General features: G+C 48.0%; 1 protein-coding gene across 1 annotated transcript in view; it reads left to right on the forward strand.

Moving 5' to 3' along the window:
- ABCF3 (ATP binding cassette subfamily F member 3) overlaps positions 1–16,899 on the forward strand; it is a 58,130-nt gene extending 41,231 nt beyond the window's left edge. The window contains exon 21 of the mRNA XM_068281304.1: positions 14,851–16,899. Coding sequence (XP_068137405.1) covers positions 14,851–15,009 — 159 coding nt within the window. The 3' untranslated portion in view covers positions 15,010–16,899. The remainder of the gene's footprint in view (positions 1–14,850) is intronic.
- The last annotated feature ends 2,328 nt before the right edge of the window (positions 16,900–19,227 follow it).

Consider the following 19,227-nt stretch of genomic DNA (forward strand, 5'->3'; position numbering starts at 1 on the left):
ACAGTGTTCGCCACTGTTCGGGTTCTGCAGAACATCACCCTGTTCGGGTGATGTTCGAGTTCGGCCGAACACCTGATGGTGTTCGGCCAAACTGTTCGGCCATATGGCCGAACTAAGAGCGCATGGCCGAACGTTACCCGAACGTTCGGCTAGCGCTGTGATTGGCCGACCGGGTCACGTGGTTCGGACCCGAACGCGCTCTGATTGGCCGAACGGGTCACGTGGTTCGGGTAAATAAATACCCGATCCACGTCATTTCTCCGCCATTTTGTCTGTGGGTTTAGCTTTGGGTAGGCAGGCAGGGTAGTTCTCTCTCTAGCCAGGGTCCCCCGGTCATTGTGTCGCTGCTGGGAATAGTAGTACACCGCTCACCCACACTATATAGCATTGTGTTTACTGCCACTCTGTGTGTCTACTGGGAACAGTAATACACCGCTCACCCTATATAGCATTGTGCTCTGTGTCGCTGCTGGGAATAGTAGTACACCACTCACCCACACTTTATAGCATTGTGTTTACTGCCACTCTGTGTGTCTGCTGGGAACAGTAGTACACCGCTCACCCTGTATAGCATTGTGCTCTGTGTCGCTGCTGGGAATAGTAGTACACCGCTCACCCACCACTGTATAGCATTGTGCTCTGTGTCGCTGCTGGGAATAGTAGTACACCGCTCACCCACCACTGTATAGCATTGTGCTCTGTGTCACTGCTGGGAACAGTAGTACACCGCTCACCCACCACTGTATAGCATTGTGCTCTGTGTCGCTGCTGGGAATAGTAGTACACCGCTCACCCACCACTGTATAGCATTGTGCTCTGTGTCGCTGCTGGGAACAGTAGTACACCGCTCAGCCACCACTGTATAGCATTGTGTTTACTGCCACTCTGTGTGTCTACTGGGAACAGTAATACACCGCTCACCCTATATAGCATTGTGCTCTGTGTCGCTGCTGGGAATAGTAGTACACCACTCACCCACACTTTATAGCATTGTGTTTACTGCCACTCTGTGTGTCTGCTGGGAACAGTAGTACACCGCTCACCCTGTATAGCATTGTGCTCTGTGTCGCTGCTGGGAATAGTAGTACACCGCTCACCCACCACTGTATAGCATTGTGCTCTGTGTCGCTGCTGGGAATAGTAGTACACCGCTCACCCACCACTGTATAGCATTGTGCTCTGTGTCACTGCTGGGAACAGTAGTACACCGCTCACCCACCACTGTATAGCATTGTGCTCTGTGTCGCTGCTGGGAATAGTAGTACACCGCTCACCCACCACTGTATAGCATTGTGCTCTGTGTCGCTGCTGGGAACAGTAGTACACCGCTCAGCCACCACTGTATAGCATTGTGTTTACTGCCACTCTGTGTGTCTACTGGGAACAGTAATACACCGCTCACCCTATATAGCATTGTGCTCTGTGTCGCTGCTGGGAATAGTAGTACACCACTCACCCACACTTTATAGCATTGTGTTTACTGCCACTCTGTGTGTCTGCTGGGAACAGTAGTACACCGCTCACCCTGTATAGCATTGTGCTCTGTGTCGCTGCTGGGAATAGTAGTACACCGCTCACCCACCACTGTATAGCATTGTGCTCTGTGTCACTGCTGGGAACAGTAGTACACCGCTCACCCACCACTGTATAGCATTGTGCTCTGTGTCGCTGCTGGGAATAGTAGTACACCGCTCACCCACCACTGTATAGCATTGTGCTCTGTGTCGCTGCTGGGAACAGTAGTACACTGCTCACCCACTACTGTATAGCATTGTGCTCTGTGTCTCTGCTGGGAACAGTAGTACACCGCTCACCCACCACTGTATAGCATTGTGCTCTGTGTCGCTGCTGGGAACAGTAGTACACCGCTCAGCCACACTATATAGCATTGTGTTTACTGCCACTCTGTGTCTCTGCTGGGAACAGTAGTACACCGCTCACCCACCACTGTATAGCATTGTGCTCTGTGTCGCTGCTGGGAATAGTAGTACAACGCTCACCCACCACTGTATAGCATTGTGCTCTGTGTTGCTGCTGGGAACAGTAGTACACCGCTCACCCACCACTGTATAGCATTGTGCTCTGTGTCGCTGCTGGGAACTGTAGTACACCGCTCAGCCACCACTGTATAGCATTGTGTTTACTGCCACTCTGTGTGTCTACTGGGAACAGTAATACACCGCTCACCCTATATAGCATTGTGCTCTGTGTCGCTGCTGGGAATAGTAGTACACCACTCACCCACACTTTATAGCATTGTGTTTACTGCCACTCTGTGTGTCTGCTGGGAACAGTAGTACACCGCTCACCCTGTATAGCATTGTGCTCTGTGTCGCTGCTGGGAATAGTAGTACACCGCTCACCCACCACTGTATAGCATTGTGCTCTGTGTCACTGCTGGGAACAGTAGTACACCGCTCACCCACCACTGTATAGCATTGTGCTCTGTGTCGCTGCTGGGAATAGTAGTACACCGCTCACCCACCACTGTATAGCATTGTGCTCTGTGTCGCTGCTGGGAACAGTAGTACACCGCTCACCCACTACTGTATAGCATTGTGCTCTGTGTCTCTGCTGGGAACAGTAGTACACCGCTCACCCACCACTGTATAGCATTGTGCTCTGTGTCGCTGCTGGGAACAGTAGTACACCGCTCAGCCACACTATATAGCATTGTGTTTACTGCCACTCTGTGTCTCTGCTGGGAACAGTAGTACACCGCTCACCCACCACTGTATAGCATTGTGCTCTGTGTCGCTGCTGGGAATAGTAGTACAACGCTCACCCACCACTGTATAGCATTGTGCTCTGTGTTGCTGCTGGGAACAGTAGTACACCGCTCACCCACCACTGTATAGCATTGTGCTCTGTGTCGCTGCTGGGAACTGTAGTACACCGCTCAGCCACCACTGTATAGCATTGTGTTTACTGCCACTCTGTGTCTCTGCTGGGAACAGTAGTACACCGCTCACCCACCACTGTATAGCATTGTGCTCTGTGTCGCTGCTGGGAACTGTAGTACACCGCTCAGCCACACTATATAGCATTGTGATTACTGCCACTCTGTGTCTCTGCTGGGAACAGTAGTACACCGCTCACCCACCACTGTATAGCATTGTGCTCTGTGTCTCTGCTGGGAACAGTAGTACACCGCTCACCCACCACTGTATAGCATTGTACTCTGTGTCGCTGCTGGGAACTGTAGTACACCGCTCAGCCACACTATATAGCATTGTGTTTACTGCCACTCTGTGTCTCTGCTGGGAACAGTAGTACACCGCTCACCCACCACTGTATATCATTGTGCTCTGTGTCGCTGCTGGGAATAGTAGTACACCGCTCACCCACCACTGTATAGCATTGTGCTCTGTGTCGCTGCTGGGAACAGTAGTACACCGCTCAGCCACCACTGTATAGCATTGTGTTTACTGACACTCTGTGTCTCTGCTGGGAACAGTAGTACACCGCTCACCCACCACTGTATAGCATTGTGCTCTGTGTCGCTGCTGGGAACAGTAGTACACCGCTCAGCCACACTATATAGCATTGTGTTTACTGCCACTCTGTGTCTCTGCTGGGAACAGTAGTACACCGCTCACCCACCACTGTATAGCATTGTGCTCTGTGTCGCTGCTGGGAATAGTAGTACACCGCTCACCCACCACTGTATAGCATTGTGCTCTGTGTCTCTGCTGGGAACAGTAGTACACCGCTCACCCACCACTGTATAGCATTGTGCTCTGTGTCGCTGCTGGGAACAGTAGTACACCGCTCAGCCACACTATATAGCATTGTGTTTACTGCCACTCTGTGTCTCTGCTGGGAACAGTAGTACACCGCTCACCCACCACTGTATAGCATTGTGCTCTGTGTCGCTGCTGGGAATAGTAGTACAACGCTCACCCACCACTGTATAGCATTGTGCTCTGTGTTGCTGCTGGGAACAGTAGTACACCGCTCACCCACCACTGTATAGCATTGTGCTCTGTGTCGCTGCTGGGAATAGTAGTACACCTCTCACCCACCACTGTATAGCATTGTGCTCTGTGTCGCTGCTGGGAACAGTATTACACCGCTCAGCCACCACTGTATAGCATTGTGTTTACTGCCACTCTGTGTCTCTGCTGGGAACAGTAGTACACCGCTCACCCACCACTGTATAGCATTGTGCTCTGTGTCGCTGCTGGGAACTGTAGTACACCGCTCAGCCACACTATATAGCATTGTGATTACTGCCACTCTGTGTCTCTGCTGGGAACAGTAGTACACCGCTCACCCACCACTGTATAGCATTGTGCTCTGTGTCTCTGCTGGGAACAGTAGTACACCGCTCACCCACCACTGTATAGCATTGTACTCTGTGTCGCTGCTGGGAACTGTAGTACACCGCTCAGCCACACTATATAGCATTGTGTTTACTGCCACTCTGTGTCTCTGCTGGGAACAGTAGTACACCGCTCACCCACCACTGTATATCATTGTGCTCTGTGTCACTGCTGGGAAAAGTAGTACACCGCTCACCCACCACTGTATAGCATTGTGCTCTGTGTCGCTGCTGGGAACAGTATTACACCGCTCAGCCACCACTGTATAGCATTGTGTTTACTGACACTCTGTGTCTCTGCTGGGAACAGTAGTACACCGCTCACCCACCACTGTATAGCATTGTGCTCTGTGTCGCTGCTGGGAACAGTAGTACACCGCTCAGCCACACTATATAGCATTGTGTTTACTGCCACTCTGTGTCTCTGCTGGGAACAGTAGTACACCGCTCACCCACCACTGTATAGCATTGTGCTCTGTGTCGCTGCTGGGAATAGTAGTACACCGCTCACCCACCACTGTATAGCATTGTGATCTGTGTCGCTGCTGGGAATAGTAGTACACCGCTCACCCACCACTGTATAGCATTGTGCTCTGTGTCGCTGCTGGGAATAGTAGTACACCGCTCACCCGCCACTGTATAGCATTTCTGTACTGCCACTGTACTGCTGCCAGTCAGCGTGTACTTTAAGGATAAATGAAATGAAGAAGAAATCCGGTGAAAGAGGGAGGGGCAAGGGAAGAGGTGTTCCCCCTGACGGTTCACGTACAGGCCACAGTGGAGCACCGAAGAAAACCCACTCAATACCGCCCATGTTGTCCAGGAAATCAACCCTCACAAATCCAAAAGAACAGGACCAGATAGTTAATTGGATGACCTCTCAAGCGTCCAGCAGTGGGTTAAGCAGCACCAGCACATCACGCACGAGGTCCGAGTCCTCAGCCAGTTACAAGGAGCCAGTGGGCACAAAGCTGACCCAACCGGCAGCGACACCACGCACACAACTGCCAAATAACCAGTCCGAAGAATTTCTTCAGGACACAATGGGGTATTCGCAGGAGCTATTCCCAGCCCAACAAACTTCCACCTTTCAAAGGTCAATGGAACAGCCAGAAATTTTGTGCCCGGATTCACAACCATTGACTGTGGGAAATGCATCGCGCACTGAAATGCAAGGCGAGTCCGAGGAGGACTTTGAAACCCAAATCCCAGAGCAAGTTGGACAGGAGGGGTTTCAATTGCAGGAGGTCGGCCGAGAAGATCTTGAAGACGACGTTGGAGTGTGCTGCGCAGAGGTTGTTGTGGGGAGCTTTACTCCACGGCGGCGGCCCACAATCACATATGACGAGTTTGAGGAGATGGAAGAGGAGGAGGGTATGGACAATGTTGACAGAGACCCAGATTTTGTATGTGAAGGAGAACATCGCCGTCGTAGCAGCAGCACAGATGAGTCTGTTGAAGAACCCACTGCTGCACGAGTTCGCCTTGTGCCACAAGGTAGGCGGCGCGAAATTTCATGCACCACAAGCGTGGAAGTTCAAGTGAGACGCAAAAGAGGCGCAAACAGAAATCGCCAGCAAGGCAGGGCTCCAAAGTCTGGCCTTTCTTTGAAAACTGCAGTGAGGATGGTACCATGGTGATTTGCAAGGTGTGCAAGACCCGCCTGAGCAGGGGGAAACATATTAACAACCTCTCCACCACCAGCATGACCCGCCACAAGGTATCCAAACATCCCACTCTGTGGCCGCCAGGACAGGGTACCAGCAACACTGCCTCCCTTGGGGTCACCAGACTCACCACCAGACCCTCCTCAGCAGCAGCAGTAGCCCAGCCATTGCGTGGTTCACAACAACATTCACAAACATCAGACGACGCTGACACTGTCACTTTCCGGAATAGTGCTCTTGAGGTCTCCCAGTCATCAAACACAACAACCAACAGCCGTTCAGTGTGCAGCCCTACGGTTCAGTTGTCTGTCTCGGAGGTGCTTGAGCGCAAGAGGAAATTGCCAGCAAATGACCCCCGGACCGTGGCACTAACAGCCAGCATAGCCAAGCTTCTGGCCTGCGAAATGCTGCCATATCGAGTGGTGGAGACAAACAGCTTCAAGGGCATGATGTCAGTGGCCATCCCACGTTACGTGGTTCCCAGCCGCTACCACTTTGCGCGCTCTGCAGTGCCTGAGTTGCATGAGCACGTGGTCAGCAAAATAACCCGAAGCTTGAAGAATGCTGTTGCCTGCAAGGTTCACCTCACCACTGACACCTGGACGAGTGCGTTCAGCCAGGGTCGATACATCTCCCTTACCGCGCACTGGGTGAACCTTGTGGAGCCTGGCAGCGATTCCTCACCTGCTACGGCGCGGGTGTTGCCCACGCCGCAAACAGCTGCACTGCCGTCCCTCCCACTGGATAACAACAGCAGCACCTACCTCTCTGACTCCTTCTCCTCCAACGCATCTCAAAGCTGTACCTCATCCGGAAACGCTAACCCAGCAGCAGTAGGATCGTGGAAGCAGTGCAGCACAGCTGTTGGCATGCGTCAGCAAGCGTTGCTGAAGCTGATCTGCCTTGGGGATAAGCAGCACACAGGGGAGGAAATTTGGAGGGGAATAAAGGAACAGACGGATTTGTGGCTGGCACCGCTGGACCTGAAACCAGGCATGGTTGTGTGTGATAATGGGAGTAATCTCATTCGCGCTTTAAGGTTGGCTAAGCTGACACACATCCCTTGCCTGGCGCACGTGATGAACCTAGTAGTTCAGCGGTTCCTGAGGACATACCCAGGCGTGGCCGATCTTCTGTTGAAGGTGCGACGAGTGGCCAAACATTGTAGAAATTCCAGTACTGCTTCGGGGGCACTCGCCAAGATGCAGGAGCGCTTCAATCTCCCCCACCATCGCTTGCTGTGTGATGTCCCTACGCGCTGGAATTCTACGCTGCACATGCTAGCCCACTTTTGCGAGCAGAAGAGTGCAGTGGTCCAGTACATGACGGCGCAGTACCGAGGCGCATCCGGACAGCTGCCAAGCTTCTGTGGATCTGATTGGGCCAACATGTTGGACCTCTGCCAAGTCCTCCAAAATTTTGAGCAATCCACGTTGCTTGTGAGCAGTGACAACTCTTCAGTCAGCATTACCATACCACTGCTGTGTTTACTGAAGAAGTCAATGTTGAAAATCAAGGAAATGGCTGTCATGATGCAACTGGGGGAATCTGAAGGAGAAAACGATCAGCTTGATGATACCAACATCAGGCCATCTGCCTCAGGAAACGCTGGCCCCAGCAGCTATGACGAAGAAGAGGAGGAGGAACAGCTGGAGCAGGAATTTCATGCCACCACTGACGAGGGCCAGAGCGGTGCACGTTGGACTTCCACAATTCAGCGCGAATGGTCAGCAGAAGCAGACCAGGAAGAAGGTGACGACTATGATGCATCACAACAACTATCACAACGCTCACAAGAGGATGATGAGGATTCTGGCAGGACTCTGGCACACATGGCTCAATTCATGCTAGACTGCATTGAACGCGACCCACGCATTGTGCGCATTCTGGACAACACCAATTACTGGGTTTATACCCTTCTGGATCCATGGTACAAACACAATGTTCCAAAACTGCTTGAAGAAAGAGTCAGACAGGTCAAAATGGAAGAATACCAGCAGGCCCTTGTGGAGACTTTAGAGAGGAGATTGACATCCTCCCCCTCCTCTAGCCAGTTGTACGCCGACAGACTGACTTCCGCAAACCCAGGACGACCAGGAGGGCAGCAAACAACACAAGCCGCAGCTAGTGCCCAAAAGGGAATGGTATCGGCAGTGTCCTTGGAGTGGGAAAATTTTCTGACACCCATGCAGCAGCCCACAGAACAGCAAGCGTGCAGATCCACCTCCAACACCGATCGCCTGGAGAAGATGGTCAAGGACTACATGTCAGATGGCGTAGCTGTGTTGAACAATCCATCTGCACCCTTCAACTATTGGGTATCAAAGCTAGACACCTGGCACGAACTGGCAATGTACGCAATAGAGGTGCTGGCTTGCCCGGCAGCCAGCGTTATGTCGGAACGCTGTTTCAGTGCTGCCGGAGGCATCGTCACAGATCGGCGTATCCGCCTCTCCACAGAAAATGCAGACCGTCTGACTCAAATTAAAATGAATCAATCCTGGATTGGAAACGACTATGCAACACTCCTGGACCCCAACCAAGTAACATGAACAATGACCATCTGTGATGGGTTAGCGTTTCCGGTCCCTGTTTATTGAACCTCTTATCTGTATTACATTTATGACTGCATGGCGGCAAAAAGCATGCTATCCGCACGCTTCTTGTCCTCATGCAAGGCCTGGGTTGTTGTGTCTGAAAGCGTGGCCTTCTCCGCCTGCGCCTCCTCCTGTTCCATCACGTGTGCTGCTGCTGCTGGTTTAGCGTTGCCGGTCCCTGTTTATGGAACCTCTTATCTTTATTACATTTATGACTGCATGGCGGAAAAATGCATGCTATCCGCACACTTCTTGTCCTCATGCAAGGCCTGGGTTGTTGTGTCTGAAAGCGTGGCCTTCTCCTCCTGCGCCTCCTCCTGTTCCATCACGTGTGCTTGCTGCTGCTGGGTTAGCGTTGCCGGTCCCTGTTTATGGAACCTCTTATCTTTATTACATTTATGACTGCATGGCGGCAAAAAGCATGCTATCCGCACGCTGCTTGTCCTCATGCAAGGCCTGGGTTGTTGTGTCTCAAAGCGTGGCCTTGCGCCTCCTCCTGTTCCATCACGTGTGCTGCTGCTGGGTTAGCGTTGCCGGTCCCTGTTTATGGAACCTCTTATCTTTATTACATTTATGACTGCATGGCGGCAAAATGCATGCTACCTGTGCAAAGAAAACAGACATTTCCCGCATTTAAAAGACAGTTTTCCCTTTGAAACTTTAAAATCGATTTTCTCAAAAACTATAAGCTCTTTTTGCTAAAAAATTTTTCCTCTTGTACCCACTCCCAAGGTGCACATACCCTGTAAATTTGGGGTATGTAGCATGTAAGGAGGCTTTACAAAGCACGAAAGTTCGGGTCCCCATTGACTTCCATTATGTTCGGAGTTCGGCGCGAACACCCGAACATCGCGGCCATGTTCGGCGAACGTTCACGAACCCGAACATCCAGGTGTTCGCCCAACACTACCTGGTGGTCCCAGTGTCCGAGGGACCACCAGGGCAGGCTGCAGCCACCCTAGTCTGCACCAAGCACACTGATTCCCCCCCCCCTGACCCCTGATCGCCCACAGCACCCCTCAGACCCCCCCCCCCCCCCCTGCCCACCCCCCAGACCCATGTTTACACCCAATCACCCCCCTAATCACCCATCAATCACTCCCTGTCACTATCTGTCAACACTATTTTTTTTAACCCTAAACTGCCCCCTGCTCCCTCCGGATCACCCCCCCCCCCCCCACCCCTCAGATTCTCCCCAGACCCCCCCCCCCCCATGTACTGTATGCATCTATCCCCCCCTGATCACCTGTCAATCACCCCCTGTCACTGCCACCTATCAATCAGCCCCTAACCTGCCCCTTGCGGGCAATCTGATCACCCACCCACACCAATAGATCGCCCGCAGATCCGACATCAGATCACCTCCCAAGCACAGTGTTTACATCTGTTCTCTCCTCCAAACACCCACTAATTACCCATCAATCACCCCCTATCACCACCTGTCACTGTTACCCATCAGATCAGACCCTAATCTGCCTCTTGCGGGCACCCAATCACCCGCCTACACGCTCAGATTGCCCTCAGACTTCCCCTTATCAATTCGCCAGTGCATTATTTTCATCTGTCCTTCCCTGTAATAACCCACTGATCACCTGTCAATCACCCATCAATCACCCCCTGTCACTGCCACCCATCAATCAGCCCCTGTCACTGCCACCCATCAATCAGCCCCTAACCTGCCCCTTGCGGGCAATCTGATCACCCACCCACACCAATAGATCGCCCACAGATCCGACATCAGATCACCTCCCAAGCGCAGTGTTTACATCTGTTCTCTCCTCCAAACACCCACTAATTACCCATCAATCACCCCCTGTCACTGCTACCCATCAGATTAGACCCCTATCTGCCCCTAGGGCACTCAATCACCCGCCCACACCCTCAGAACGCCCTCAGACCCCAGCCCTGATCACCTCGCCAGTGCATTGCTTGCATCTATTCCCCCCTCTAATCACCTTGAGACAACCATCAATCACCTCCTGTCACCCCCTAGTACACCTACCCATCAGATCAGGCCCTAATTTGCCCCGTGTGGGCTCCTGATCACTCGGCCAAACCCTCAGATCCCCCTCAGACCCCTTTCCGATCACCTCCCCAGTGCATTGATTGCATCTATTTTCCCCTCTAACCACCCCCTGAGACACCCATCAATCACCTCCTGTCACCCCCTAGCACTCCTATCCATCTGATCAGGCCCAATACAACCTGTCATCTAAAAGGCCACCCTGCTTACCGGTTCCACAAAATTCGCCCCCTCATAGACCACCTGTCATCAAAATTTGCAGATGCTTATACCCCTGAACAGTCATTTTGAGACATTTGGTTGCCAGTCTACTCACTGTTTTGGGCCCGTAAAATGCCAGGGCGGTATAGGAACCCCACAAGTGACCCCATTTTAGAAAAAAAGACACCCCAAGGTATTCTGTTAGGTGTATGACGAGTTCATAGAATTTATTTTTTGTCAAAAGTTAGCGGAAATTGATTTTTATTGTTTTTTTTTCACAAAGTGTCATTTTTCACTAACTTGTGACAAAAAATAAAATCTTCTATGAACTCACCATACACCTAACGGAATACCTTGGGGTGTCTTCTTTCTAAAATGGGGTCACTTGTGGGGTTCCTATACTGCCCTGGCATTTTAGGGGCCCTAAACCGTGAGGAGTAGTCTACAAAACAAATGCCTCAAAATGACCTGTGAATAGGACGTTGGGCCCCTTAGCGCACCTAGGCTGCAAAAAAGTGTCACATGTGGTATTGCCGTACTCAGGAGAAGTAGTATAATGTGTTTTGGGGTGTATTTTTACACATACCCATGCTGGGTGGGAGAAATCTCTCTGTAAATGGACAATTGTGTGTAAAAAAAAAATCAAAAGATTGTCATTTACAGAGATATTTCTCCCACCCAGCATGGGTATGTGTAAAAATACACCCCAAAACACATTATACTACTTCTCCTGAGTACGGCGGTACCACATGTGTTGCACTTTTTTACACCCTAAGTGCGCTAAGGGGCCCAAAGTCCAATGAGTACCTTTAGGATTTCACAGGTCATTTTGCGACATTTGCTTTCAAGACTACTCCTCACGGTTTAGGGCCCCTAAAATGCCAGGGCAGTATACGAACCCCACAAATGACCCCATTTTAGAAAGAAGACACCCCAAGGTATTTTGTTAGGACTATGGTGAGTTCATAGAAGATTTTATTTTTTGTCACAAGTTAGCGGAAAGTGACACTTTGTGAAAAAAAACAATACAAATCAATTTCCGCTAACTTGTGACAAAAAATAAAATCTTCTATGAACTCACCATACTCCTAACGGAATACCTTGGGGTGTCTTCTTTCTAAAATGGGGTCATTTGTGGGATTACTATACTGCCCTGGCATTTTAGGGGCCCTAAACCGTGAGGAGTAGTCTTGAAACCAAATGTATCAAAATGACCTGTAAAATCCTAAAGGTACGCATTGGACTTTGGGCCCTTTAGCACAGTTAGGGTGCAAAGAAGTGCCACACATGTGGTATCGCCGTACTCAGGAGAAGTAGTATAATGTGTTTTGGGGTGTAGTTTTACACATACCCATGCTGAGTGGGAGAAATATCTCTGTAAATGGACAATTGTGTGTAAAAAAAAAAAAATCAAACAATTGTCATTTACAGAGATATTTCTCCCACCCAGCATGGGTATGTGTAAAAATACACCCCAAAACACATTATATTACTTCTCCTGAGTACGGCAATACCACATGTGTGGCACTTATTTGCAGCCTAACTGCGCTAAGGGGCCCAAAGTCCAATGAGCACCTTTAGTCTTTAAAGGGGTGCTTACAATTAGGCACCCCCCAAAATGCCAGGACAGTAAACACACCCCACAAATGACCCTATTTTGGAAAGTAGACACTTCAAGGTATTCAAAGAGGGGCATGGTGAGTCTGTGGCAGATTTCATTTTTTTTGTCGCAAGTTAGAAGAAATGGAAACTTTTTTTTTTTTTTGTCACAGAGTGTCATTTTCCGCTTACTTGTGACAAAAAATATCTTCTATGAACTCACTATGCCTCTCAGTGAATACTTTGGGATGTCTTCTTTCCAAAATGGGGTCATTTGGGGGGTATTTATACTATCCTGGAATTCTAGCCCCTCATGAAACATGACAGGGGGTCAGAAAAATCAGAGATGCTGGAAAATGGGAAAATTCACTTTTTGCACCATAGTTTGTAAACGCTATAACTTTTGCCCAAACCAATAAATATAGGCTGAATGGGTTTTTTTTTTTATCAAAAACATGTTTGTCCACATTTTTCGCGCTGCATGTATACAGAAATTTTACTTTATTTGAAAAATGTCAGCACAGAAAGTTAAAAAAATCATTTTTTTGCCAAAATTCATGTCTTTTTTGATGAATATAATAAGTAACAATCGCAGCAGCAATCAAATCGCACCAAAACAAAGCTTTATTAGTGACAAGAAAAGGAACCAAAATTCATTTAGGTGGTAGGTTGTATGAGCGAGCAATAAACTGTGAAAGCTGCAGTGGTCTGAATGGGAAAAAAAGTGCCTGGTCCTTAAAGGGACTCCGAGCAGTGCAGAAACTATGCAAAGATGCATATCATTTTAAAGCTCTCTTTCTCCTCTTTCCAATGATATATAAACTGCCGTAATATATTGTATTACACAGGGCGACTTTTTCCTAAAGTCAGCAGCTCCATTCTGCTGATTGGAGCTGCTGACACTGGGGAAAGTGTTGTCCTGAGTAATACAAGTAACTATGGAAAGATGGATATCATTTTAAAGCTCTCTTTCTCCTCCTTCTGGCGACACCTAAATCGTCGCCCTACGCCTTTTAGTTTTCTCTATTTTCGCGATTGAAATCACGGCCGCGGCAATTTCAATCGTGAAAATAGCGAAAACTAAAAGGCGTAGGGTGGCGGTTTATACATCATTGGAAAGAGGAGAAAGAGAGCTTTAAAATGATATGCATCTTTCCATAGTTTCTGCACTGTTCGGAGTCCCTTTAAGGAGGTTAAAGCCCACGGTCCTCAAGTGGTTAAAGTGGATGGCAGAAATTCACGTCTGCTTGCTATTTAGTTTCACACAAAATTCATCTGCATTCTCATCTAGTGATTCTTGATAGGTTAGTAAGTTGCTTTCTATCCATGTGGGTCCTTATCTGCTTTTGCCACACAGTGTTCAACAAGGCCTTTAGAGAGTCACATTAACTTTAATAGAAAGACGTTTTGAATCAGGACGATTTTGATTCAAAACGTATGGCTTTTACTTATGGCTAACACAGTACAATACTTTACTGTTAACTTCAATGTGTTGTTCACGCTATGTACAATTTAGACAATTGCACTGGTCACTTTTTTGATTCTTAAAAAACAGATGCTTTTTCTATGGCATTCCAGTCTGTAGACTCCACCACTCTGGCATGATAGCAAAAAAAAATGTGCCTTATACTGTAAATCTGTTGCTGAAATGAGTCAGCTTTGCACACAGCTGAAATACAGAGTATTTCATTCTGTCCAGGCAGTCCCGGTATTCAAACTGACCAGCTGCACAGCTCTCCCAGTCTGACCAGCTCTGTAACCTCTTGCACTTTGCAAGGGGATTACATAATATCGATGTAAAGACAGATTCACATATTTACATATTTATTTTGGGTCAACGGTATTTAAATTTTAAGATTCATTTTTATTGAATACAATAGTGAGTAGATTGAACAGTGATTTTATAAATGATTGCAGTGAATATTAATATACCAGCTGGAATATATAGTTGTGGGCTCCAACCCCGTTGATTACTTCAGTAGCATGTTCTCCTCACCAGTGTTCCTATGCTGAGCCACTTGTCACAGCTGTTATGAGGGCATCCGTAACTTTTATCCATTGCACATCATGTGATTAAAACAGGATTATACTTGTCTCAGTGACAGACGTCACCGAAGACAGAAGGGTGAAGGCGAAGCTACCCAATACGAACCCAGACAATAAAAAAAAAACAAAAAAAAACCATAAATGTTTTTTATGTTCTAACCCAACCCAAGTTCACTTGAAGTAATAAATACGTGTTTAGCTGGCATTATACTTTGTGAAGCCATTTTGTGTGTTTCAGTAAACCAGTAAATCTACATACAGAAAATCTACATACACTCTAGCCATAATACAATATTGAGTGTATTTTTTTTTCCTTTAAAGCTTTGTTTTAACATTGTGCTCATGTCCTGATGTGCAGCCTGCTCAATAATTTACTGTCTTGGTTTTTTGTAGGGGGGCATAATTTTGGTGTCCCACGATGAGCGCTTTATCCGTCTGGTTTGCCAAGAGCTCTGGGTCTGTGAAAATGGAGGCGTGACTCGAATCGAGGGTGGTTTTGATGAATATCGGGACATCTTGCAGGAACAGTTCCGCAAAGAGGGCTTTTTATAATTTTACTTCATGTGGAGCTGGCCACTGCTCTTATTGGTCTCCTCAGCTTTGGGGGTGTCCTGTGCATACTGACTGTCACATATTGGAGAACGTTGATCACCCTGCATGAAGTCAGGGGTTATATTATGACTATGCTCTGGGAGCCTACAGCTACAGTAAGACTGAGAGGAAGAGAATACTCTCCAAACAGCGGAAGCCAAGCGGAGATGGTCCATGTTTTAGTGCAACAATGCTGCACATTACCATTTAATTACTGTATATTCAAAGGATAACAGTCACATCTCTCACTACTTTTACAGATTCAAATCCTATCCGGTCTCAGTATATTTGGTTTATGTCTGTTCATGTGCTTAAATTGTTTAGTCAAACTGCTCTGCCTCCAATACTGGTTATGTCTGGTACAAGGCAATTTCCTGTCAGATTTCGGGTCGAATCGATAATTTCAAAAAGATCCGTTCTGATTTGTGATCATTTTTCGGATTGATTTTCTGATCACTGCTGTACAAAATCGATCAGAAAAATGATAGGAAATCAGACGACAGAATGACCAAAATTATCAATTAGAACCAAAATAGAGACGGGAAATTGTATGGTGTGTACCAGGCATAAAAAGAGTGCTGAAACTAATCCTAGAAAAACGGAAGAGACTTGAAGCATGCTTCCTTTGTGTCTATGGTGCATTCCTTCTGCCAGGTGTCGCCTCACTACCTGGCATTTTCATAATAAAAAAAAAACACTTTTAAGACTAATTTACCTTGTACAAATAGAGAGAGATTCTTCGGGCTGCCCCTTCACACTGGGAATAGTCTGTGTCTCAACATTAACATAAAAGGTGAGCAACTGTACTGATAAAAAAATAATACTGAATCATAAAAGACATATGTATAAACAAATTATTCTGGAAATTAAAAGCTATAAAACATAGAAGGCAGTTTTCTGGACAGCTTTTTTCATTTCCTCCTATAGCTTACCGCAGGTGCAATTATAAATTATAATTTTCCATTATTTATTTTATAAATAGTTTAGTTATGCTACTTATTTGCTAATACTTCTGGTATATTCTTAATACAGCGCAGAGCTCCGGTTAGTGACCTTTGTATATTAACATTATGATGTATTGGTTCTGTGCAGTAACCAGGTTTTCTTATGCCACCATGTAAAGAATGAATGACTGTTCTCAACTTGTAAAAAAAAATAGTTGCTGAAACGTATTGTCCATGATGGAACTGCTTGCTATGCTTGGTATCTTTCTTCACATATGATGGTCTTAGGGCTGGTTCAGACGGACGCTTGCGGAGCGTTTACCGCAAGCGTTCGGAACGTCGCGGTAAACGCTCCCATTCAAGTGAATGGGAGCGTTTACACCGAGCTTTTGCACGCCCCGATTTTCGCGAGCGTTCGGGCTGCCCCTGGAAGCAACATGTAGCTTCCAGGGAGTGGCCAACCGTGACGGCTAATGTTCCCCTAGGGGAAAAAAAAAAACACGACCGCATCAGATCGCGACCGAAGGCTACTGAAAGCCTGACCGCGCAGCCGCCGCAACGCCCCGCGACGCTACGCAGACGTCCGTCTGAACCAGCCCTTAAGCAGTTAGTTAAGTGCTAGGCCGCTCTGCCAGTAAATCACTACTGGTCAGGTGGTTCTTGCTAGGCGTTAGTTACAGTTACCATGGTTCCCCAGTCACTGCACTCTACAGATGTATAAAATGCTACTCTTCAAGGATCTTATCATGCCAAATCCCTTGTGACATCGCTCAAATGAAGCAGGTCTGGTGCCAGTTCTCCGTAGTGTGCAGCCAACATCCTATTAACAGCTATCTCTGCTTCCTAAGTTATCAAGACAGAAGGAGATGTGAAACTAACAATGTGTAAATAAAGAGCAAAATACCCATTTTCTGGTGTTTACATTTATTTTCATCCTGGATTTCTAAATATTTAATATCTGTTATCTGTTATCTAATGTCGCTGTGTGAAGTCTCAGCCTGAGCACTTGGAAGTATGAATGCCTATACCTCCCTCTGTCTGCATGTGGTGTTCACATCTAGACTCACTGCAAAGCAGTAATCAAAGCAAAAGGTGGCTACTTTGAAGAACCTAGAATATGACATATTTTGAGTTCCACACTTTTTGGTTATGTACTATACTTCAACATGTGTTAATTCATAGTTTGGATGCCTTCAGTGTGAAACTACAATGTTCATAGTCATGAAAATAAAGAAAACTCGTGTGTGTCTGTGTGTCTGTCTGTGTGTGTGTGTGTGTGTGTGTGTGTCTGTGTGTGTCTGTGTGTCTGGTTTTCTCTCCAAGATGGGTAAGCAACATGACTTTGTTCATCCCAGGTAATGGGAAACTTCAATCATGTACAGGTAGTCCCCAGGTAAAGTGTACCAGAGACAAATGAAAAAAAAATGCATACCTGGGGTTTTCTCTAGCCGCCTTCAGGCTATTCATGCCCTCCCCATCCTCCCGGGTAGCCTCGATCCCCTGCTAGCCGGCCTGGTAATTCCTCCAGTTGGGGTGAGTTGGTGCATGTGCTGCATGCTCACCCCCAAGTTGACACATGCGCTGCATGCAGGGCCGGTCCACCCATAAGGCGGGTTCCTCAGGTGGCAAATTGGGGGGGGTGCCAAGCTCGAAAGGTTATCGAGCAGGAAGGGGGTATTGGGCACAGTGGCGGGGAGGGGGGTCAGACCTCTCCCTCACCTGAGTTCCCTGATCTGCGTTCCCCCACCGGCTATTTAAGTGTAGCAGCGTATATTGTCAGGCAGCGGACGGGGATGACTCGCCTCTTACGCGTTCCAGCGTGCGTTCCACTCTCGTCACTATCTGCAGTGCCGCCCACTGTACTGTAGAGATGGCCTGAACGGTTCACTGGCGAATGGTTCCTGGCGAACTTCCGGGGTTCCGGAAATTCGGTTCACCCCCATATTGCACCATTAGGGTCAACTTTGACCCTCTACATCACAGTCAGCAGACCCATTGTAGCCAATCAGGCTACACTCCCTCCTGGAGCCACTCCACCCCCCCCCCTTTATAAAAGGCATTATACTCACTCGTGTGCCTGCAGTAAATAGAGAAGGGACAGGTGCTGCAGGCTCTCTCATAGGGAAAAATTAGTTAGGCTCTTCTTAGCTTGCTCCTTGCTGATTCTTATTGCTAAAATAGCACCCCACAACAGCTGTTTTGAGAGCTGTTCTTGTGATCAATTTTTTTTTTATTTTCTGTGTCCCACTGACACTTGTGTTGCATAGACAGCCTTGATAATCCATACTGTGTGTGTGCCACTGCCAGGCCCAGCACATTCAGTGACTACCTGTGTGTGTGACAGGTGCACATTGTAATACCCATTACTGCATATACCCACCTGTTGTGTTCAGTGAACACACCTCATCACTGCATATACCTACCTGGTGTGTTCAGTGAACCCACCTCATCACTGCATATACCTACCTGTTGTGTTCAGTGAACCCACCTCATCACTGCATATACTTACCTGTTGTGTTCAGTGCACCCACCTACCTACGTGAGTGTACGCAGTGTGATACACCACTCCGTGCATACCTGTTAACTGCACCTGTGTGACTGCACATTGTATTAGTCAAGTCAGTGCATACCTTTCACTTAATCCCCCCCCCCCCCCCCCCGATATGGACAAAACAGGTAGAGGATGAGGTAGAGGCCTGTGCGAGGTCGTGTTGTTGTGATTTCGTGCTGCCCTGGCCCAAAGTACAGTGCTCAGAAGAAGGCACGTGCCATCAACTCCCAAGATTGTCAGGACGTGGTTGACTATTTAACACAAAACACCTCATCTTCCGCGGCCACCAGCACTACTACAAGCACCACATCCGCTGCATTTGACACTTCGCAGGAGTTATTTGGTGGTGAAATCACTGATTCACAGCCACTACTGCAACAACAAGATGAAGGCTAAGCAAGTTACACCCTCATATGTGTGAGTTTGGTGACACTATGGACATAATGTTTGAGGAGGACGATGATGAAGTACCTGCTGTTGGTGCAGTTTTGGAGGTGTCTGAGGCAAGCGAAGCTGGGCTGGATGATTATGATAAGGATCCCACATGGGTTCCTAAGAAACAAGATGACCAAGGGGACAGTTTAACGGGGGAGTCGGAGAGGAGTAGGAGGAGACGAGTTCCTGAAAGAAGCAGAGGGAGCTCGTCGTCAGAAACAGCTGGTGGCAGTGTCCGGCGCCATGTAT

The sequence above is a fragment of the Hyperolius riggenbachi genome, chromosome 4 (genome assembly GCF_040937935.1).
Source record: "Hyperolius riggenbachi isolate aHypRig1 chromosome 4, aHypRig1.pri, whole genome shotgun sequence".
Taxonomy (NCBI): Eukaryota; Metazoa; Chordata; class Amphibia; order Anura; family Hyperoliidae; genus Hyperolius; species Hyperolius riggenbachi.